The sequence below is a fragment of the Streptopelia decaocto genome, assembly GCF_964273445.1.
Source record: "Streptopelia decaocto genome assembly, chromosome: 4".
Classification (NCBI taxonomy): Eukaryota; Metazoa; Chordata; class Aves; order Columbiformes; family Columbidae; genus Streptopelia; species Streptopelia decaocto.
In genome coordinates, this window is record NC_138658.1 from 1,423,957 (window position 1) to 1,447,327 (window position 23,371).

At 47.8% G+C, this 23,371-nt stretch overlaps 2 protein-coding genes across 4 annotated transcripts; one reads left to right on the forward strand and one right to left on the reverse strand.

Annotated features, from left to right (window-relative positions):
• Positions 1 to 2,901: 2,901 nt before the first annotated feature.
• GTF2E2 (general transcription factor IIE subunit 2) lies at positions 2,902 to 23,313 on the reverse strand. Of its 3 annotated transcripts, none has more exons than XM_082050662.1 (8): positions 23,253 to 23,313; positions 22,654 to 22,820; positions 13,501 to 13,592; positions 12,877 to 12,984; positions 11,947 to 12,129; positions 11,371 to 11,457; positions 4,124 to 4,239; positions 2,902 to 3,741 (listed from the first exon to the last, which is right to left on the reverse strand). In XM_082050662.1, the coding sequence occupies exons 2-7, from the start codon at positions 22,814 to 22,816 to the stop codon at positions 4,171 to 4,173; spliced, it is 702 nt and encodes a 233-aa protein (XP_081906788.1). In that variant the 5' UTR covers positions 22,817 to 22,820; positions 23,253 to 23,313; the 3' UTR covers positions 2,902 to 3,741; positions 4,124 to 4,170. The 3 variants fall into 3 exon arrangements, with proteins under 3 accessions (XP_081906788.1, XP_081906786.1, XP_081906787.1); XM_082050660.1 differs by having other exon boundaries at positions 11,371 to 11,464; XM_082050661.1 differs by lacking the exon at positions 23,253 to 23,313 and adding an exon at positions 23,147 to 23,205 and having other exon boundaries at positions 11,371 to 11,464.
• SMIM18 (small integral membrane protein 18) lies at positions 15,198 to 18,603 on the forward strand (the record flags this gene model as incomplete). Its single annotated transcript, XM_082050668.1, has 2 exons — positions 15,198 to 15,282; positions 18,265 to 18,603. Exon 2 carries the CDS (start codon positions 18,310 to 18,312, stop codon positions 18,601 to 18,603), a length of 294 nt encoding a protein of 97 aa, XP_081906794.1. The 5' UTR covers positions 15,198 to 15,282; positions 18,265 to 18,309.
• Positions 23,314 to 23,371: the final 58 nt, after the last annotated feature.

Genomic DNA, 23,371 nt, shown 5'->3' on the forward strand with positions numbered 1-23,371 from the left:
AGCTCCTGTTCTCCAGCTGAACCCCCAGGTCCCTCAGCCGCTCCATCACACTTGTGCTCCAGCCCCTCACCAGCTCCGTTCCCTTCTCTGCACTCGCTCCAGCACCCCAAAGTCTCTTTTGCCAGCAGCCGGGGGCCAGGCTGGGCAGCGCTGCAGCCTCACCAGTGCTCACCAGTAAGCACTGCACTCTCTGGACACCCTCTCCCAGAGCCCCCCAGGCAGTAACGCACCACGGAATTCAGGCCCGGTACATCACCAGCGACCGGAAAGCAAGCAACGAAACTGGAAATAATGAGATGTCAGCGCCGTAGCTGCTTCTAGTCGCATCTCCAAAGGCAGCCCCATCCCTCGGCGGGCACCAGCAGCCCGGCAATCCCCGCCTGCCCGCGCTCATCGAAGCGACAGCGCTCGCCGGCTGCACCCACGTGCGGGGCCTCGGCAGCGCTCGCCAGCGGTCCCTCGCCTCCCTCCCGCCCCTGCTCTCTAAAAGCCTTGAACGATCACGATGAATTATAGATCAGCCCTGCTACAAACCGCCTCATGTCAGTTTTCTCACTCGACCGTGCAAAATCCTGCTGCTTTCCATCCCCGTCGCGATGGAGGAGGAGGCGGAACACTGCACTTGGGGCAGCCGGTGCAGCTCCGTGTTCAGAGCGGTGACGCCGCGGCCATCGGCTGCTGCCTTAAGAGAGCCAACAGTCACAAGTCAACAAGAAAAACACTTTGATCCAGATTATGGTAGAATGTACTAAAACCAGAACTGCAATCTTGCCTTTGCACCTCAATAAAACGTAGACATTTCTTTAGTACATCTCTATATGAACCTGTTTCAGTACAACATACCAGATATCCAAACAAGGATTACGTTTTCTTTTCAAAATTTCATCTAATACACCTCAGCAGAGATAAAAATTCTATTTGTTTCATTATGGGATGTCACCGTTTGCAACACAGCTGACTAGGAAGGAGAGATGCTTTCTATTTATCAAAACTTGTAGGTTTTTATTAGTATAGGAGAAGATGAGGAACTATTTGTCAAATAAAAAGTATGCATAAAAAAGTAAGGGAAGAGCATTTTTATGGTGAATGAGGGTGATACTGAGGTAGGAACAGGGGTGAGTGCCTGTCTCAGGAACAGCTCTAGCGACTGCTGCACACGCTGTCCTCGCAGGCACAGGCTCAAGATACAACTGTGCAAGCAAAGAAAGGACGATGTGGACAGTAAAGAGAGGAAAGGAGGAGAGAATGGAGTAACAGGCCCCCAGGAGGAGCAGGAGGCTCCTCAGCAGCCCCGGCACCGCCCGGCTGCAGGAACAAAGGCCTTGCCAAGGCGAGCGAGCGGAGCACACGGTGGCTCAGGCCACGGGAGAGCAATCCTGCGCACACGGAGTAAATCGGAACAGCCCAGAGGAAGGTGAGACTGGTTTAACAGCTGCGAACTCTTACGCTGAACTCCAGCGAGAAGCCAGATTTGGCCGCGATGCTGCGATGGGGCCGAAGCGGACTGGAGCGGTACCAAAATGCTTCCGGCAAACAGCCTCCCGATGATGCAGTCCGAGATGTCCGCATCACTTGATTTTTAATAGATCTTGGAAAAAAAATCCCCTAAGGATTGCTGGGAGCATCTTCGATAAAGAAACAAACCCCAAATCTTCAATATTTCTTTCCTGCTCTCCTATTTTTTGACCTAACATATTTTTAGTCTTTGAAAGGAGCCAGAGGCGTTTTTTTTTAGACGCCTTTACTACCTTAATCACTTCAGCAGAGAAACAAAGCAGAGAACCTACCTGACAGCCGGCCTTTCAGCCTTTGGCTCACGGAGCAGAAGGGATAATGCTATGAAAGGCGCTGGAGAAGCTGCCCCATTCAAACCCCCAAAGGTAGGACGGGCAGGTCAGAGCTCACTAAGAGCTTTGCTTTCCCCAAGCACCTCCACCACAAAAAGGAAATCACTGCTCAAAATGCAGCAGATGGAAGAGATCCCTTTGTTTTAACTTTCGTGAGTGAGGATGACAGAGAGGTGAACAGTTTTGTAAGTGCTGCGTGTGCTTCAAACCAGAGCTCTACGGGAAAACTAAGCAGCTCCACGAGGAATCGCTTCTGCTGACCTGCGAGATATAGGAAGGAAAAACTGTTTCAACACCAGCTGGAGCAGCACGCTTTATATTTTTATATATATATACAATGCACTATATATGAAATTAAGAAAAAAAAAAAAGAGGAAATGTCCTACTGGCATGTAGCAGCTGTTTTAAACAAGGTCGACATGTGCGATGCTGGAGCATTGTCTGTTTCTCGAAAGAGCGCTCTTTGAAATCAGGTGTGTCGCACAGAAGGATGAACGCTGCGCTTACATGAGTGTATTTCTCCTCCTGCGCTCGCCCCAAGCCAGCAGGAATTGTTGGTGCTACAGCAACAAAGCTTGTTTCTTTGTCTGTTCACGTGTCCAGATCTGACGGCCTCTGCTCCAAGCCCCGATCTGTCAGGCTCGTGCGCGCAGCAGCATCCGCTGGTGCTGGGATGTCACCATCTCCGTCACATCCTCGCTCCTCGCCCCTGAAGAGCAGGGACGCAGCTCCGCTCCCGCAGCGCCACGCAAACAATATCAGCATTGACTGGCTCGGGTTCAGCACAGAAAAATAAGTGATCGAGAGGACAGAATCTGGCTGCGTTCCACATCACTGCGCAGAACATCAGGCGTCTACAGGGAGTTCCGAATGAGCTGGCTTTCCCCCTCCCCCAGACAAGAATGATAACAAAATGACAGTGTTAGCCCAGAACAATAAGTCATTGAGAAGATAAAAATATAGCAAAGATGCCCTTACCTCCTTGCAAAGGAAAAACGCGAGACGCACAAAAGACATTGACTCTCTCGTTCTTGAAGGAAGCAACACTGAAAACCAGCGTTGTAAGTTTATTACTTAAAAAAAAAATGGCTTCAGTATTACACTCTCATTTTCCGTCCCTCTGGTCCGCAGAGCGGAACCGCAACGCTCGTGCGTCCACACCGGGGAGGAGAAACCGCCGAGGGCAATGTGCGATGCGCAGGGGAAGCTGCAGCTGCGCGTCCACCCGCAGCTCGGGAGAGGGATCTTCTCTGAGTTTGAGCCTCAGATGCCACCCCCGGCTCAGCAAAGCTCAGGCCCCTGGCAAGGAAGGAGCGTACAACCCTGGGTGCGTTCAACTGCGAAAGAAACTTCCCTGCAGTGATTTTAGGAAAAGGTCTTCCTGGAACAGGTAAAACAAACGCTGTATTCGATTCTACAAAAAGCCCCTTGGAAGGAATTCCAGGTAAATACCCATGAAGCAAGGTAAAAGCAGAGTGAAGCACTGAGCAGGAACCCCTGCGCTACATGCTGAGCACCATTTATCGCTCTATGCCAGGAGGCAACTGGTGAGAACCTCTTACTTAAAGACACATTTCGCATCAGCTAATTAAATTAAGCTCTATATTTAGTAGTTCATACTTGCTCTTAAACCGACCTGTTTCACCCGGGCGGTTGCTGGGATGGGGGAACACATCACATTACTATACACAGTCAGTCTTTCTGCGAGCGGACGCCGAGCCCGAGCGGCAAAAAGCCGGGATAAAAACGCACGTTTGCTACAGAATCCAACCGGTCACTGCTTGCCAGGAACAACGTCGGAGTAATCTTTTAATACTCCGGCCAAATGGTCGTTGTGAGTCTTAAACCGACGTTTCTTCTGAGAGGCTGGTTTCTTCCTCCTCTGAATGGGAGCCTAGGAGAAGAAATAAAACAGTTGTCAAAAGACCTGCCCTCCAGCTGCGACGTGCCGCGTGTGAGAAGGAAAACCTTCTCCCTAAAGAGCAACTATTCTTTCTCTCCTAACGTGTTGTACAGCTTCAAGCAGAGGCTTCCACTGGCGGGAGTTCTGGCATTTACCTCTTCTTGAAGCTTCCTGGATGACACCGGCTCAAACAAGTTATAAAAACCCTGACTGCTGGCTACAGCATTGCTCTTCACAACTTCTTAAAACGGGTCACACTTCCCCAAACTACACAAAGTGGCTGTGCAAAGGCTCACCAACGTGTTCTGGAATGAACGCTGCGAGGTCAGGATGGGGGAATCTCTTAGAAAGATCGATAATTTGTGTCTCTTACTATTTTCTTTGGTCCAGCGTCTTGCATGGAAGAAATACCCTGCCGTTTCAGATACTCTTCAATTTTCTCCTCATCCATAGAATCCACAGGGATGCTCCTCCACAGCTTCTGAAACTCTGAAACACCAAACAAACCTCATTTTACACCTCGATGAACAAACCCTGGGTGAGCCCCCGCACGAAGGGAAAAAGCCAGACTTGATGTGAAATGCTGCGGTGCTCCGGCGTGTCCGTGTGTGGCCGCATGGACGTGGCGATCAGGGCCAGCAACCACCGATCACACAGCCTTCACCCGCTCCAACTGTGGATACGCTTCCGAAAAACAATCCCAAACCCCAACCAACAGAACAACAACAACCCCCAACGGGAAAAATGAGCCAATTCTCATCTGTGCAGCTGCACATCGGGAGCACCCATGGGTGACGTGTGCTTTTAATGTTGGTTTGCTACAGTCTCTCCTTTTGCCAAGCATCTCTATTGCCGTGTGGATTGCCAACGTGTCCAATAAGCTTCTGTTCCAAATTGTTTGGAGAAGGGCAAGAGCCACCCACAAATGGCAGCTTCATTTGCGCATCTTCAGCTGCCACTGGCCTGGGAGACCTGTCACCTCGTAGTCTGATTTACTGAAGAGTCAAGATGTTTACTTCAGTGGGTTTAAGCTGGTTTATCGCTGTAATATAATACATGCCGTGCCGTGGAGTTAATAAATCACTAGAATTCCTCTGGTGTTAAAAAGATGAGAGATACCTTAAAAGCCACAGCAGCAGGAAAAAAAAGACAGAGACTGTAAGTCTTAATGAGAGCAGCTGCCATCTGCCCGCACACCCTGCGCCCCACGCAGAGTCCGCGGAGCCTCTGGAATGTCTTCCCCAGGCAGCGGCTGGTACGATCCTCCCTCCCTCGCTCCCCGGGCAGTAAGGCAGAGATCTCCTGTCAGCAGGTTTGCCTAACAAACTATAAATAAAGCACGAGGCGCACAGAGCAACGCAAGACTGAATTTTTTCCCTTTCCGGATAAATTTAGTATACGGTTGTCAAAACAAGCCCCATTTGTGCAGCTCGGGAAGCCGTCCGATGCGGCAGGCGACGCGAGGCTCTAGACGTGCTGCACAAAAGGCGTACGTAACAGATTCGGACCAGCTCCCTTCCTAATGCATCTTGTTTTCCTATCAAAGCACAAGCTTTAAGTCTCAGGTCTCGCTTTCCTCCTGCTGCCAGCAGTAAGGGGCTGGTCGAGCTTTCCAGGAGACAAAAGAAAGGAATTTCACCAGCAAAAAAAACAATGTTCATTTTTGGTAATGCAGCGTTTTTGAAGAGAACCAAATCCTGTCAAAACGCCACTTTTGGTGACAAGGAACTAGTGCTCAGTGTGTCTCTTGTACGGGCTGCACAGCACAGACGATGTGATGCAAGGACTGCCGCGGTACTCACGCCGCTCTCCGTCTGCTCCTCCGTCCCGGGTGTGATTCCGGGCTCTGGGCACGGCCCGGTGGTCCCACAGCCCCTCTCACCTCACCCTGCGGCGGCAGGGGCAGAAGGCTGCGTTGTGATCAAAGCCGAACACACAAGACAGATTTCTCAGCCACGAGTGCTCAGATTAAGTCTGAACAGGGTCCTATCGCATCCTCCGGTCTGAGCAGAACACGCTCTTTAAAGCTATTTCTTTCATTTTCATGTGTCCTTCCCGTCCTCGACAGGACTGGGCTGGACACCGAGACCTGCCAGCGTTTGGGAAGGTAAATCAGAGGGCGGGTGTGCAAACGCAGGACGGTGCTTTGCGAGGGGCCCTATTTCATGTCAGGCGTTTCTGCAGCTCACACAGTAAGTGATGAGGCTTCATACCAAGGCGCGAGTGTCAAACAGATCCCTGTGAGACACAGGCACGGTGCACGCCGAGTGATAACAGAGCAGAGACTTGATCACTTCAAAATGGCACGTGTCCTTCTACTTATGGTGTCCTGCTACAAACACAAATGATGTGTCTCCTTCTTAGAGTCCATAATATACGAATGAATACGCCCCAGCGCAAAAGAGAAAGCCGAGGATGTGTGCTTAAGGTTAAACTGGTCTGCATTCTTCTAGGGAACAGAAGTGAAAAATTAAACACTAGAAAATCAATGGCCAGCTCTTCGAGGATCAACACGCACCCAAGTGCTGATCATGGTTAATATCCAACCACAGCATTTTACACTTTTTGTCATGCAGCGGTTATACCCCCATCACACTTTCACATTCACCCTTTTAAACTAGGCCAGGAAATACGAACATAACAGTCACCACGAATGAAAAGCGCAAAGCTAAAATGGACTTTACATACGGATAATTTAATCTGCTAACTGGCTGCACCAGAGTCACTACACAGCATCTGCAACCCCATTTAAAAATTCCTCCAGAAATCCGGCTGCATTCAGCGCTATTGCTTTCATCCCAGCAACTGCAAAAGAACCGTATTCCTCTGCCCAAGCTCCATGTAGGGAGTTAAAATACCTTAATGCTCAGGAAACGGGGAAATCACAACAGCAAAGCCCCCTGGAAACTGCGTAGATGAGGTTCTTAGGGACATGGTTTAGTGACAGATTAATGGTTGGACTTGATGACCTCGAGGGTCTCTTCCAACCAAAACGATTCTACGATTCTAAACACTCAAGGTGAAAGGGCTGGTTTGGAATCAAACACATGGGATAAAGGTGGAGAAGCACAGAGCTGCTGCCCTTCCAACAGCTCTGAACACCAGCGATTTGTTTTGAAGGTGCCATCTAAAGGGAAAGGGATAGATCTGTCATCTCATCACCAAACCGATCCAGTGTAGCACCAGACACGGAGCTAAATGCACCAACTGAAGAAAGCGAGCAGCTGTCTGGCTGGCACTGAACCATTTCCACGTTACCTGTCAGATTTCTTCACAAGTCTCCGAGGACGATGCCCCTATCAGCGAGGGAAAGCTGAGACCTTGGGAATACACTATCTGAGTTACTGTGACATCCTCTCTGCAACGCAAGACTCCATGGGAAAAGCTGGCAATAACTACAGCTCTCAAGAAATAAATCCTCGGCATTTGTAGCTGCGCTATTTCTGCGCCTCCAAATTCACAGCCTTGACCTGGGACAGAGATTTCTCCCAGCTTCTTCGAGGAGAACCTGAAATAATGTCACCCTGGCCTTTGCTGTGGCTGCAAGCAGCAAAGCAGGGGTCACCACTTATAAAAGGCAGGTCACGAGAGAGGCTCTCCTGCTCCTCTCCTCTCGGGAAGGGACCGTCGGCGCAGAAAGCTCGCCATGTGCTGCCCTGCTGCAGCCAGGCATGGAGAACAGGCCCAGGAGCACGCGTTCCTGCAGCACACACAACCGTTACCATGACAGAGCACATCCAGTTTTCCTTCTCCGTGTCCTCTACGCCATCAGAGCACAGCAAAGGGGAGAGAGTCTTCTATCAGATCCATTAAACTATTCGATAGACCAGCCAGAACATGCATCCCATAGCTATGGAAGGAAAAGAAAAACCCTGTCCAGTTGTCGAGACAGCTCGGCTTCACCTGACTGCAGCAAGCTGACAATTCCTCCTACCGCTGAGGCTGCTATGACAAGATGGGTCCCAGAAAAAATCCCCTGGGGAGAAATTTCCCAAGGGTCTCAGGTGCTGTGAACCCCCAGGAGACAGACACGTTTCCAGTGAAGAACTCTGGAGTCCTGATGGCAATGCAGATCTTCCTCAGAAGAGGCAGAAAGTTGTGATCATAGAATCACTGAATCATTTTGGTTGGAAGACGCTCCCCAAGATGGGGTCCAACCGTTCCCCCACCCCGGCACTGCCCCATGTCCTGAGAACCTCATGTCCGTCTGTCCAGCCCTCCAGGGATGGTGACTCCAGCACTGCCCTGGGCAGCCTGTTCCAATGCCCCACAGCCCTTTGGGGAAGAAATTGTTCCCCAGATCCAACCTCACCCTCCCCTGGTGCAACCTGGGTGATGCTGGCACCCAAGGCAGGTGCCTGGTGTCTTGCCTGGACTACGAACAAATCCCATGTGCAATATCTTCCAATTTCAGCACTAAAGTATTTTAACTTGTGAGAAACAACACCACTCACGGGCTGCTCCCTTGCTCCTCCAGATCACTGACTTCTGGTCTTTTAAGGAACGAGAGAAGGGAATGAGATCATGAGCTGAAGGAAAGGCCAGTTTAGACGTTTGTTAACATCTGAAGCATCACAATGCCCTGACTTAAACCAACAAGCTCTGACCTCCAGTCACCACCACGCAGCAAAGCAGAGGGCAGCACAACCAAGATTTTGCAAACACCTTCTCTTTCCAAAGTACCCCGGGGTAAGGATGCACAGCCACCCCAACTTCCTGCATCGCAGGGTGCCGCACTTGGAAAACTATTTGTACTGTCATTTCCCGAGTAGTTACTCTCTTAACACGCTCCCTGTCTATAAGCGCTTACGTTTAGGGAGCACAGTCATGGTTACACGGCTGCACGGTGACTTCGGCGCAGCTTGTCCTGGCCACTTCACCTGCTCTCGCAAAAAGGCTGAGATGGCTTCTGGGGATAAACTGCTACATCACGCTGGTAATAAAATCTGCCAGAGATTAAAATAGCTTAAAAATCTTCAGTGAGCTGAGCCGAAATCTGAACACGGGACAAGAACAATCCCAGGGCAGAAGGGAAGAAATAACTGAGTAGTGAGGAGGATGGAGTCCTGCTTCCCAACAGTCCCAGAGCCACAGCGCTGGCTTTCCCCCAGCAGGAAAAGGTGCTCTGCGTACCCCTGGACCACCTTGGAATTCAACGCCAGACCCCCAAGCCATCGCTGATCCCAAGCGACTTTTATACTGTTAAATTTAAGAGGCTTTGGCCATTCCTTGGGTCTCTTCAGAGGTGCTTAGCAAGGATATTGAAAAACATGTACAATTAAGTATCCACATTTTTAGGTGTTAAAATACTTCCTGTATTGCCTTACAATCTCTATCAGTGAAGCAATCAGACTGGCTTTTGGCAATGCAGCCGGCACAGGGTGAACGCTTGGTTGCAGCCCAAAAAGGCAGTGCTTTACTTGGCTGGAGCGCCCGAAATCTAGTCCAGCTTGTATAAACGCTTTCAGCTACACACCACTGACAGAAGATTAATTAGTCAGGAAGTCAAGAAGGAACACGTGCAATCTGAACCCTCCTTGGCTAACCACATAAAAGGAAGAACAAAAGCTGTTCCTTACTGCACAAACCTCCTCCGGTTCCCTGGAGATGCCGATATATAGGTACTGCACTGCTGCTGCAGCACGGCGGCATTTGTTTTCAAAAGCAGAGAAAGAAAAGCTTGTTTGGCCACCAAAACCACTGGGTACAACAACAGGACACATAACTTTCAGAGGGTGTTCAGCCCAGCCAACACACGTTCAGACTGCAGAGAGAGGTGTCATACGCAAGAATCCTGCAGTGAGGAGCGCAGAGCCCTGATTTCTAAGGATAACCACTAAACTAGAAACATATTTTGAACTGTCATCAGCTGCTAGATCAAAGAGCCTGACGACGCTTCGAGGCTTACTTTGCAGCCTTCTAGAAAACTTCATGTTAAGGTTGCTGGAGATAATGAGCTGAAAAGCACTGCTAAGGCAGAAAGGTGTCATAACTCATCCTGCACGCAGGGAATTCTGCCAGCGACTCCCTAAGAGACGTGCTTGTGGTGCTCTGGACGGAATCGGAAAGCAAAACCGCTCAGGAAGGACGGGTGTTCTTCATCGCAGGACAACACAGCTGGAAAAAGGACCCATTCCAGCTGCAATGAGCAAGCGAACCCGCTCAGGAGATGTGGCATACGCAGGCAGATCACAACATTCACAAGGGAGAAAGTGTTCTGCCCCCTCTCAGAACAAAGCACCATCGGGAGCGGGAGAAGGAAAACAAACCCAGCAGGAACAGAACAAAAGAAGAAACCTAAAAATACCGCTTTGTGATCAGCTGGGAACGTGCTGCCACCTGCGGATGAAACAGCCAAGCCACCTTGAATGCAATGCACTGCACACCAGCGTCCTGTCCTTACAAAATGCCACCAGCATGGGGAGATTAGCGGCTTCAACGCTTTCTTTTGAGGGGTTTGAGTTGTTTGGTTTTTTATTTTTCTTTTAAGCTTTTCCCCGCTTTCATAGCAATGGCTCGCTTTGCTCACTGCTAAACACATCACTGCTAAAATAGAACGTATTGTATATGCACAGCCTTGGACTGATACCGGCTACCTGATGAAGGGTTGGCAGATCTCGCTACATCTTAATAAAATGGGTTCTTATATTAAACTCCAGCTAATCCTGGAGCAACAGGATAGAAGTCTCCCTCTGCTCACTCTTTTAGGGTGGCGGGATGCCTGTTATCTGGAAAAAATGGCATGAGAAGGAAGGATCAGCCATCGTGACTGTCGCACAGCCAGTGGTGGCTAAAGACTTCAGAGATTTATCTGAACAATACAGCATTGATTTCTAAATGTCTTGGCTACGTGAGGATCCTGACGGAGACGCCACCTGAACAGGATGAGCGTCAATGGTAAATTCAGGCATCTGGGAGGCGACGAATTCCCCAGTGAATGCGGAGTACAAGCTTCTAATTCTGCATTTCACATACAATTCCGATTGCCACTATCAAGAAGTGACAGAAATTATGGTTTAAAGAGATATTCACTTCAATATTTTGAAAGAGTTTTTATATTTTTTAATGCAGGTGTCACATCCACTTAATTATCTTTGTGGAAGAAAGCTATTATTACTGAGAGTACAACTGCGGTACATAACAAATAAGTTAATGATACACATTCCCAGTTGATTAATTCTATTGAAAATAAAGAGTCTCTGTGAGCTAGTCAAGGAAAGAAGAGCTTTGTGCTTTGTTCTGCGGTCCTGTAAGTGGAGCAGGTCAAGTTGCTATCAAAGCTCTTCCCCTTTTTTACCGTAATGTGACGTTCTATGGTAAGACGGCTTTATGTGGCATGTGGTGGGTTTTAGTCTCCTCTGTACCGCTGCACTCGAAGGGAACCGCTGGATTTTGGGCACCAGGTTCCAATGTATCCATCAGAAAACAGTGGATAATACCCCCGAACTCACTAGTCTTAGTCTTGTGTTAATATAAAGCATTTTCCTGACACCTGGATATACCTAAAATTTCATTATCACCTTAAAAGACTGCTCTACCTGAAAACTGCTTTTATATATATAGGTGCTTCAGATTAATTCAAATCAACTATCACGGAAACATCTGTAAAGCAACACCTACCTTCATCCACAGTAAACTGACAGCTCTTGTCATTGTAGAAAAGAATTTTCTTCTTATCAGGGCGATTAACAAAGATGATCTGGTCCCCTAAAGCCTCGAAAACAAATGCAAAAGAATAACTTTAAATCATTTTGTTACCAGGAATAAGGATTCCAACTTGAACAACAGACCCAGACCTCGTGCGAAGAAAAGCACAACAAACCAGAGAAGCGGCAAAGCAGCTTGCCATGAAAAGCATCCCAAGTGGAGGCTGATGGTAAATACGCTAATAAATCTAAGACGAGGCACAGAGGACTGAGATCAAGGTATAAAACCAGAACTAAATGCCTACAGTTGGAATGTAGGAGATCAAAAGCCTTTTGTGAGAAAGAGCTTTGACAGCTGTGCTGAGACATCAAGTCAAATCTGAAAGTCAAGGATGGAATACAGAAAAAGCTACAAGATCAGACCTTCCGAAACAGCTGTTGAGCTCTCACAAGAATGGGAAAAGCTCAGGAGAAACTTATCTTTTAGCCTCTGCCTCCCGTTTGAGGAGCTCAGCGGACGGGCTCGCTGGATCGCAGAGGCGCCGCTCACCTTGATGGCTTTCTGCGCGTTGGGCAGCCCTTCCTCGATGTCTTCTAACAGGATTCCTCCCAGCCCGCGCTGGTCGTGCTTGTCCAGGAGCCTGAGCAGAGCCTTCTTATCTTTCAAGTTGTACTTGGGTTTGAAAGCATACTTGCCATCCACAACTTCTATTTTCGGATTGTTGACCAGAGCCTGTAACAGCAACATACATTTCAAACCTTGAAAAAGCGTGCACACTATTTATTAGCTTTGTTTTCGCCCAGTGTGCTTCTGAGCAGCTAGAGCGCGTCAGTCACACGCTACAGCTGCCGGTCTGGAGGTCTGAGTTTGAAATGGGTTTCAAATCCTCAGATCCTAGATCCACCAGCCTAGGCATAATTCACTGCAACATAAAGCACCTAAGGAGGATTAGTGTAATTCACTTAATGCCTGCGGGCTCCAAAGTGTGTGAAGCCTCTTAGGGCAGAAAGCCGCACACGTTCCTTTTTGGAGAAAGGAATGAAAATAAAACCAAGAGGGGACGCAACAAAGTGTGCTTTGGCTGAACTATAAAGTGCAAACGACATCTCTGTTTATTGAGCTCCTGTCATGTGGATGTTATGAATGCGAAATGCGTTACCCAGGGATGAACAAAACAGGAGTCAGGAAGCAGCTGTAGAAGAAACTGAGAGGACCCCTGCACAGTGAGTGTTTACTTAGGATGGACAATTGAAAGGATTTAAGATATGCTCCAAATGAGTTCTGCGGTGCAGCCAGCACAAGGGACGTTCACCTGTGCCAGAGGACAACTCCACTCAGTTTGTTCTGCAGATGCCAGCCTGGCCCTGAAAGGAGAAAGAGAAGAGACACGGAAAGAAGAAAGGAGGGAAAACATGTACAATTCAGATTTACCATAATCCTCTGATGTCAAATTAAAATCTAAACATATGTTTTCTTTACCTCGCTCATTAACCATTGTTTCTGTTTGAGTCCGATATCTAAATGCTGCGTTTCATCCAAAATCTCCTCCAGGGTTAAGGGATGTGTGTCCCCACGCTGGTGCCGAGTCTGGAAAAGAAAACAGGATCTATTAGAGCTCTGGACTTATTTTATTCAGCGACTCAATTATGTAACTAAAATTGGTACAACGTGATGACAAAACCACTTCAGAAAAAGCAGGACAGACACGATATACACAGCACCAGAGTTTCAAGTTGAGCGTTTTGAGAATTTGAGGAAAATAAATTAGTACCAGCTCAGATTGATGGCAAAGCCATCCATCAAGAACCAAAGAACACGTTGTTTTGACAAAGAGCTCAGGAATCCTAAAAGCTGACAGCATCTTCCACATTCTCTGTATAATGCCAACAAAAACTATTCTCCTAGTTCTAAAGTGACCTGGAACAATTAGGATTTCAGTAATGGAACAATATACTGACCATTTTGTTTACCAACAGCATTTTGAGTTCAACAAGCAGCTGAAGAATTTAAAAGTTTGAGATATTCAGTGTCTTTCAGCTACCACAGGAGAATAAGGCACTAAAGCATTTCAAAGCACTGGAATTTTACACGGAAACACCGTACCTTCATATAATTCACTATTTTAGCAAGGACTCCAAACTTGTAGCCAGAGCCTCCTGAAAGGGCTTTCAAGTTAAATGACCCATTGCTGTGATCTACAAAAAGGAGAAAACAAAGAATTAAATGTTGCTTTCGACGACACCCTGTCGGCCCTGCACGCCACTCCTGCTCACATGTCGTTGATTGCCAAACAGTATGAAGAAGTCAGACAGCAGGTACAGGCTGTGCTTCTTGTCTTGGGCCTTTTTTCTGGTTTTAACTTTAAAGCACTCTAGTGGAGAATTTCTATTCCAAACACTTCACTTGGCGCGCTGCATTACTGGAACGGTAATTCAGCATCTTCTCTGTTGGCTGGTTCTGTCTTAATGCATCGTGAGCTTTGCTGCTGTGTAAAGATCCTTTTAAAAAATCTTGCAAGGTTGTTAATGACCGTTTTATTAATTATGTAGCACGGCACATTAAACAGAAATATCCACAACAAACCATGATCAAAAGCCACAGGCCCATTACCAGCACAATGTTTCTAAGGCTTAATGATAACGGCTTTTCCGAATTTCAGCTATACCAGAAAAGGAAAATTCCTGCTTTGCCACCACAGGAATTTTTTAATCCACTGGCGATTTCTGATCAAAGTTGGCAGGACAGCAGATACCTCAGAGACCCTGAGCTCCTCGTTCTGTGGGAAAATCAGCTGAGAGAGGGAAAGAACAATGAAGGTGAGTGTGTTAACTGAGAGCATGGAGGAGAGCGGGGACAAGGGGCAGCACAAGGGGGTCGCTGTGCCCAAAAACAATGAAGAAAAAAAGATCATTGTATTCTAGAAGAGGCACCCAAGATGTCACGTTCTTCACAGGAAACTCCAAACGAAGTCTCTGCAATCATTGCGCTTCAGGTGAATTTGTATATTGTCTGTCCCAGCGCATCTCAAGCCAGAATCAAACAAACCTGCTTTCAATAATGACCGTGGAGATTTCGTGGGGACTGGTGCTAGTACGGTAAAAAACCGAACGCCCGAGGAACAAACGCCAAACCTAAAACCCAGCGCCTGGTGGTTGTCAAGCTATGAGATCGCATTAGAGGATTTATACAGCACAACAATTCTAAAATTGAGATAGAATAATCGCTGTAAGTCCAGCTACAGAAGAACATTTTATTCTAGTTACTAAATTAAGATAGAAAGGAGAAAAACAAAAGCTGTCTCTGTCTGGAAATACAGCCTGTAGGGATTTTCCCCCCGAGGATCCCCTTTTATCATTAAAAATTAACATGCATGAAAGACATTTTATAAATCATAGGTGTAATGAGAGGTCTAAAGCGACTAAAATAAAATCAGAGGTAGGACAAATATTTAAGACGACTTATCACGTCTTTGCTCTGTCAATTGAATCAAGGAGATGATCTCGTTTAATCTGCCTGGCTGCAGCCTGCTGCGCTTCACAGCCAGTCGATCCAACCCTCGGGGAGCCGAGCTGCGGATACTGACATTTCAAACACCGCCGTTCAACCACAACAACGCGACAGGGTCACGGCCACCGTCACACACAACAAAGAGCATCCCGAAAAATCCAGAGCGGGAAGGGGTTTGTTTCTTATTCGAGACAATAGGTGTCGAATAGGTGAAGGGTTTGCTGCTGGGGATGGGGTTTGATGCAAATGAGCAGAAAGGAAGTTGTCAGCAGCATCGCGCTCTGGCCGGGGCTGGGAAAGCTCCATCTTCGCTGTGCCACGGGCTGCGCTGAGGAAAGGGACCAGCGCAGCGCTCGCCAGCATCCTTTCAGACCCCAGGTAGGCATGCGGCGTTTTATACCCTTGTCTTAAGGTTTGTCTTGATTACTGGGAGAAAATATGCTGGTAACCTACGAGCCTGTAAAAGCTGCTTAGAACGGGGAGGATTTTCGCGGCGGTTGCGCAGGGTTTGGTGCCGCTGGAGGCAGGGGGAGCTTGTCTTGCGCTGTCAGACAAGCACTTTCACCATCTGTGCGCTAAGGGGAAGCTGACGACCGCTCCATCTTACCGAGGAGCTAACGCACCCAGCGAGGTTCAGCACACAAAATGGGTTTTGGTGCTGGCTGGGGAGGCGGCTCGTTTGCTGCAGACTCGCAGTCCCTGCCATTGTTTCTATATGTTTTTACAGAAATGACAGCAAAAGGATTTTCCTTAAAACAAAGGCAGCTAAACCTGGAATTTCAGAACGGCATCTCCTGAGCAGGTATTCTGTGAACTGTATCAATGAAGCTGCCTAGAAGAGATCTACATTCATTGACAGGCTAGAAACCTGTGCTAGAATTTTTTATGTCAGGGTAGGAAGAAAATCCCATTGCCTATTATTGTCCTTGCAAATATCGGAGCAGTGACAGATAACGTGGATGGATGTGATACAAACAGAGGGGTCAGAATCCACGGGAGATGTGGAAATGCTGTTACCCCAGGATGTCTGTTCAGGGCTTTCTTAACCAGGACTTCCTCGCTACTGCAAAGTGATTTTTGCCAGTCATTTCCCTCTGCTCTGTGAATCTGACGGCAAATAAAGCTGCTCTCTGCAGCATCTAAGGATGACGATACTTTTAAATTAATACCTAATACAGATTTACAGAAGCCATTTTCATTAAATATTTAACTCATTACATTTTGGGTACGTACAAGAGCTGAACCGCATATAAATCAGACTGGCTTACAATACGAATTTAAATTGTGCCATTAGGAAATAAGTAAAATTGAAAGGTGAAACCAGCCCATCTTTGACTGCTTAGGGTGAGCTTATTAGCGCTGTGTTAATTCCGAAGGCTCAGCAACAGCTCCTTGAGTCTTGTATTTTAGTAATTACAGCCACTGATATTTATCTGCTTGGCCTCATTCAGATCCTGCCCAGACCCCGGCCTAACCAAGCCACGCTCTGAAAGCCAAGACCAAACTCATCAATATTTTTAGCTTGGATTTGCTCTGCAAATTTTTGCTTAAGAAAAAAAAGTTCAATTAATCTTCCTCGTCTCAGTCATACTCTGTGTATTCAATTACAAATTGTTGTATTGAGCTACACATTTAGCAGAGGAAACGGTAAGTTACTGCGACTCTTCCAACAAATACCTGTATCATGCTAATGCCAGGTATTTCCCCAAAAACAAAGGCATTTTGTCTCAATTTATATCTATTAAAGACAAAAGGATAAAGAACAAAATAGATAATATTTGAACAATAAAAATCAGACATAAATCGCAAGCTGTTTTGGCTGCATCATCATGGTTTTCATAATATCCTTTTCAAAAATAATGCCGGATGCTTTGGCTGCCCTGAGTCACCTGTTTAGCAGACACCATCATGCCTGGACTTGGCCACTTCCCATTTCTTCAGGCGTTTTGTAGTGTTCATGGTCTAAGCAGGCTGACTGCAGAATTATTTCTGCCATACACCAGGATTCCCTGTGAACAAAGCTTAACGAACAAAACATCGGCGCTGCCCCTTTGTTTTGATTATTAAATGAAATTAAACTCAGTATGGGCAGCCAGAACTATTTTGCAATAACATAGCGAAGTCTTCACTTTTTGCTTCATGTTCAAAGCAACAAAAAAAAAAAGTGAGGCATGGAAATAAGAGTCTGGGTTCCTACAGAGTTACCAATCTGGATTACATTCCACTACACACCAGAAGTAATGCACAGTCCCTCAGCTTTGGGAGGCAAAGCCAGGGAAAAAGAAATGCACAACCGTAAAGATGTTATTGCCAAACACCTCGTCCGCCTACTTATCCACAATCCGCAGAGAAATTCAGAGGCAGACAAAACTGCTTTTTTTGTTCTGGATACACCACAGAAACGGCTGTGGCACAACCCGCTTTCCCTCCTTCACGCCTTTCCAGAGCCGCACGGCTCGGCAGCAGCACCGAGGCAGATCTGCTGAAGCCAGCGTCTTGGTTTCTGTCCCTGCTGGGTCCAAACAGGCCGTTATTGGGCAGAACACAACACTGCTTTCCTGGCAGCTGAGCAGAGAAGGCAACCGAAGTAAGAAATCAGAACTCTGAGAAATGTGCGGGTTTCCTTGTTATGACCATGGCACCACAAGTGGGCCGAGATTCCCAAACGTGCCCAGTGCCACTGGGGCAGTGGAAATTTCAGAAACTAGGATTGTGGTTTTTTAACGGAAGAACAACCAAATGTTCAGCTCCATTCTTTGGAAATACCCTCTAAAATAGTCATGATTTATCTGTTTTTTTTTTAAAAAAAGACTGATTTATTTCTTTCTCCCAAATATGAGGGGAAAAAAAAACCTAAATAAGCAACCAAACTGCAATGAACTTAACCTGCAGAAAGCTCTTCTAATCGCTCGGGCATGAGAAGGAGGTTCCCGGTTTTGTTTTCCTAGGGATGCCAACAGGGCGCTGAGGCTTTCACAGCACACAAGCCCAAACCTCCAGAGTGACCAAGGACAGGTCACCGAAACCACGGGGTACCTCGAAAATTACCTTTGTCACCTTCTTGTCTTTGCGTAGACTTGAAATAAAGAAGCAAAGCTCTTTAATTCCAGAATAACTTACACTACATGATGCACACACGGATCAGTCATCACCAAAATAAGTGCACCAGACAAATCACAAGGTTGTCGTTTCTGGGTTTGATACTTTTGAGAGCAAATCTGCGTATTCAACAATCTGTGTTTGTAGGAGGTGTCAGCACCCAGTCTGAGATTGAATTCTTAGAGTTTGGGGAAATAAAAACAACACCACAGTGTATTCTTGATCACTACAGTCCTCACCAGCTTTGTTTTTCTGTTTCAGCCCCCAAAGCTGCGAGAGCCAAGGCGCTAAGAGCACTCCTGGAGAATGGCAACCCTCAACGGCACTCACTGGAACGAGACCACAGCCGTGTCCCAGCTCCTGGGCTTCCAAGTGCAGAAAATCTACCCTTTCCACGACAACTGGAACACCGCCTGCTTTATTATTCTGATTATCTTCATCTTTACAGTAGTTTCCCTGGTGGTGCTGGCTTTCCTCTATGAGCTGCTGGACTGCTGCTGCTGCGTGAAAAATAAAACTATGAAAGATCTGGAGAACGAACCCAACCCTGTCAGGGCCATGCTAAACAGCTTCAGAAAGCGCGAAACAGAGGTGGTGTAGGAAGGACTGGGCAGCGGCGCCTGAGGAAGGTTTAACGCCTTGAACAAAGCAGCTCATACCTTATGGATGAGCAAGTCATACATATTTTTCTTTTAGACTTAAAAACAATAGCAACAGTTCCTGTTTTAGCTCTGGATGTGAACACGGATAATCGGCAAAGGTTTTCCAAGTGCTTAGCAAAAGGATGGTCTGTTGCAGTGTTATGGGGGAAGAAAAGATTGTTGTTTTTAAATGAACTTCTCTTGTTTGTATTGAGTTACTAGCGTAGATCTTTGTCTACCTGAACGAACAAATGTTGTCTAACGTGCATAAAACTGTTGCTTAACAAAACCGCTCAACAATCCGATCAAGCCCAGCACAAAGACACAGCAGTGTCTCCCAAGGGGGTGAACCACGCGGAGACGGGAGAGACGCATGAGGGGTGAGAAAAAATATAGGAGATCCAAGCGCTGAAGGGCGAGAGAGGAGACACGAGAGGCCTGTGTGAATTCTCGCCTTCAGCAGCTCTTCTCATTATGGGTTCCTTGCTTTTAGAGGGTGCTGGGAGGAAAAGTAAGCCAACGTGGAATTTGTCACTAAAATAGTCTTTCCTGGCCTCTCGTGGTACAATTCAACCCCTGCTCTCTCCCTTCTCCCATTCCAGAGAACTGCTCTCCTCATACTTCAGATTTGAGCAGTTTTACCAGCTCCTGGGTGTTGAGGCACAACTAACGCTCTCAGACCTCTAGCTCACCAGGTTATTTTTCTTCTGTAGCTCTGTTGCATCTATTGCTTTTCAAACCACAGAAGTTTAGGAGTTACAAGTAACAACTGTAATAACAGCGTCCAACAGTGTGACCACAGGTAATGGTCAGCAATTCCTTCATGCTCCTGAACTCACAGAGAAACAGGCCTGTGAGAAATGTCCCAACCAGACAAGGGCTACACGTGGGACAACATATTTCACTAGAGAAAAGACAAATAATATCCCTGTCATTAGGGAAACAAAACCCACCTAACCATCAAACGGACGAGTAAGCTACAACACTCAAAAACGCCTTTGTGCTATGGCCGCTACTTGTAATTATATATATATATATATTTGGGGTTTTTTTAATATAAACTCCATAAGGTTGGTACGCTTAAGCTCCAGGTGATCTGAACACACTAAAATACTTAATTTGATTCCTGCTCTTCCTGGTTGGTGAGCTGGTGTCACAAGGTGGCCAGACCACTGTTTCGTACCAGCGGATCGAGTGCAGGGATTCACCGGGAGAAGCCAAGTCCCTCCTGCAACCGCAGAACGACACAACGGCCACTGCAACCGTTCGGCTCCGATACGCTTGTTACAGTTAATTTTCAACGTGCAGAGGACGCTTTAAGCTAAAAATCAAACTATAAGCACAATTAATTGATGTCCCGAATATAAGACAATTTAGGATTCAGGCCCAGACAGACAATAATGCCTTCTGCTGTCAGGGATACAGGGCAGGTGCCTCATTACCTTCTGCTGTATTTGCCAGCGCCAGCCCCAAAAGACAGGTGTCCTGCTCAAGAGCAGCCAGCGGGACGAACCGAATTAACTAACGAGCGACTTTCCTGAAAGGAAACCCTCCGGATGGCGCCAGAACTGCGTTCCACCCGCAGCGTTCCAACACCACACTCACCATCGCTGCCGGTCTCTGCTGCGCCGGCTCCGGGGTCTCGCGCCTTCCCGAGAAGCACACGCAGCGAAAGCGCTCGGGACTCATCCCGTCCCACGGGTGTCTGTAGGCAGCTCCGTGTCCGCACAAGGAGCAGAAGGTAAAGATCTCCCTCACGCAGAACGTGCCAGAGAAGCGAAGCTGTGAAACAGCTCCTGGAGATTTCAGCTCTGGGTTTCTGTTGGCTACGATCACCGAGACAAAGGTCTTGGGGTAAAGACTAAGACCTTAGCCACAACTTATTCAATCAATAAAAAGAAATAAACAGATACGGTCTATTTCATTTATTTTTCGCTTACTATTCTGAACCAAATAAACAAGGCAGTTCCAAATTTTTTCAAACTGCTTGTTTGAATAATGATTTCAAACCACTATCAGTGCAACTATTCCTGCTGGAAAGCTCACAACAAATCATGCCAGGCCAGATTTAGCTATGTGGTCATTTCAACGTTAGCGTGATCTCAATGCCTCTCCTCCCCAAAAAAGGGACAAGGGCAGGTTCTCAGAGTCAGACCCACGGTGCGATGGAGAACCTGCAGCGCTGACACGTACCCACTGTGACAGTACTTACCGTCTTTGCGGTCAAACACAACACAACTAGGACCGATCCCCTTCATTTTCATTTCTTCAGGGGGGTGGGACAGGGATCCTTCAACACCAGTTTTCACTCCATCTCCCCAAGACCCCTCTCTGGCACACATGTAACCTGACAGGCACATAATAATCTGGTGATTCCAATAAAAGCGCGTTTTGGGGCAAAGGACTTCGATGCTGCAGCATCGCAGGGTGACTTGGGTCGCTCGCCAACCTGAACACGTGTTCTGAACCAACTCCTACGAACACGAGTGAGAAAGTTGGTCCACTCTCCATTATTTTTCTTGCACCTTTGCTGCTTTTGCAGTACTTAGGACACACTCGCCAGGGGAAAACAAAAGGAGGCTGAAATGGTTCTGCATAAAAATGTTATAGAAATCCTGATACTTTCTGATACTGTCTGGAATGAAGCCAGCAGGGTAAAAGATAGCGCAAATTTACTTGCAACGGCACATTCCTGTTTGTGTCAGTAAATCGTTTGACAGCTGCAACAGCACTTAAAGAAATCCTCAGCCCACAAAACCACAGAAATTACACTTTCTTTATCTGCTCTGCTGTGTGTCTACTCAGCTCCTCCAGATCAGACTCACATTTGAACCACCCACCCTCTCCCTAGCCCCTCATCCCTCTTTCCCAGCAAACCGCTCTCACTCGAGATACGCAGTTTAGGATATTCCATGTAGAATTCAGTTCTATTTTTTGGAGAGGTCAGTGAGGCAAAGGGGCCGATGGAAACCTGGCCTGCCTCGGTTTATTTGAAAATGTCTGGCTGGCACACTTGGTGCTCCAAGCAGGTGAGGCACACATGCAAACTCCCCACTCTTCCCCTCAGACAGATGTTCCACTCCTCCCGCCGGCCCTGACGCTCTTCTCTGCTGATGTCAGTCCTATTGTTTCTTTTAAAGTTTAGAAGAAAGCAACACGGGGTATTCAAAATACAAGCAAGCCATGAATTTGCACAAAAGGATATTTTGTGTGTGGTAGCTCCCGATATCTAGTTTTCCCTGTAGAGTGCATCAGAGGACAGTCAGTGCTTCCAGAGAACTGAAAAGGCCCCTCAAGTTACACGTCTCGCGTGGCGACATCAAACACAGAGCACGCCGCCGCGTGCACACACACCCCGGCCCGGCTGCTACAGGTGCTGCACTTTTCATTTGCTCACACGGTTTCGGCGCTGCTTTATTAAATGCTTATTCGACATCGAGAGAGGCGTTACCAGCACCACCGGCCCAGGGAAACAACGAAACGCTTGGCAGACAGAAATCTCTGGTGCTCACGACCAAAGATGAGCTCCCGGGTAAAACAGGAACGATTGCTAATCATAACACAATAGCCAGATGCGATATAAGTTGTAAAATCTTTCTCATCCTAGCCTATGACTTTCAGTTTAGAAAATGAGAGTTTTAAGCCCTCTCTTGCCAAACAGAAAAAAAGAACAAGAATGAAACCGCTGTCACTGCTCATCCTGTGGGTCTGGCATTTACTGACATCCACAGAGCAAAGCTGAGTTTCACACGAAATAACACTTTGGTGGGAGCGATTCCTCCAACTGAAAACAGTAAAGATGTCACAGGACAAGCCCTGACCTGTAGGCATGGCAGCAAAATTCTTTTTTCATGTTGCATAAGCTGATTTCCTTAAAAAGGCATCAATTTAAGAGAAAGAATGACAACAGCCACTAGCAAAATTCACGGATAGGCGGCCTCATGTTACTAAACCATCTCTCAGAGATGGGAAATACCAAACCAACTTTGAACAGGAGACTTTCACCAACCTGTGTTTTGTTTGGAGCCCGAGGAGCCGCCTTGTTCTACCTTCGCCTTCTTCTTTTTGGCAGCAGCTGAGTCGGCCGAGGGCGCCGGGCGCTTCTCCACGGCCGGCGTGGACAGGGCCCGCTTCTTGAACAGCTCCCGCTCCCGCAGCAGGCTGGGCTCCATGGCTCTGCCCCGGCACCGGGAAAAGGCAAAGAAACGATGATTGAGTCAATAAGGCGCTAAAGAGCGCAGTTTATTTCTTGCTTGCACCCTCTGTGGCTGCGCACGGACCGCAACAAACCGACGTCTCTGTGGATTTTAGTGTCAGAACGCACAACTTTAATGAGGAGCCTGAGGGCCGGATTTCCCAGCGGGGTCTTAAAGGCCGGACCCCGAGCGCCAGCGCCCGCCGGTGCCTGCAGTGCCCGGTGGGAGGCGGCCGGGCCCGGGCCCTTCAGTCACCGGCACCAACGGAAACTCCGGCAGCGACGCGACCGCCCGCCCAGAACCCACCGGCGGGCAGCGAGGCCCGAGGGGAGCGCTGGCCGGTTGAGCGGCGGAGGCCGCGCGCCCCCGTCCCCCCCGGTTCCCCTCACGGTTCCCCGTCCCCGCCGCTCACCGGAGCGCGAGGCGCAGGCCCCGCCGCTGCCTGCCTCCTATTGGCCCAGCCCGCCCTCCCGGCAGCCCCCGCGCCGGCGCCTCGCCCCGGAAGTGGGCGCGTGGTTGCCGTGGCAACCG

Coding starts and splice junctions, on each gene's coding strand:
- GTF2E2 (XM_082050660.1), bottom strand. CDS start 22,816: ATGGAGCCCAGCCTGCTGCGGGAGCGGGAGCTGTTCAAGAAGCGGGCC. Junction 11,465..11,946: donor ACGCGCAGAAAGCCATCAAG/GTGAGCGGCGCC, acceptor TTTGTTTTCGAG/GCTTTAGGGGACCAGATCAT. Junction 3,742..4,123: donor ACGCTGGACCAAAGAAAATA/GTAAGAGACACA, acceptor TTCTTCTCCTAG/GCTCCCATTCAGAGGAGGAA.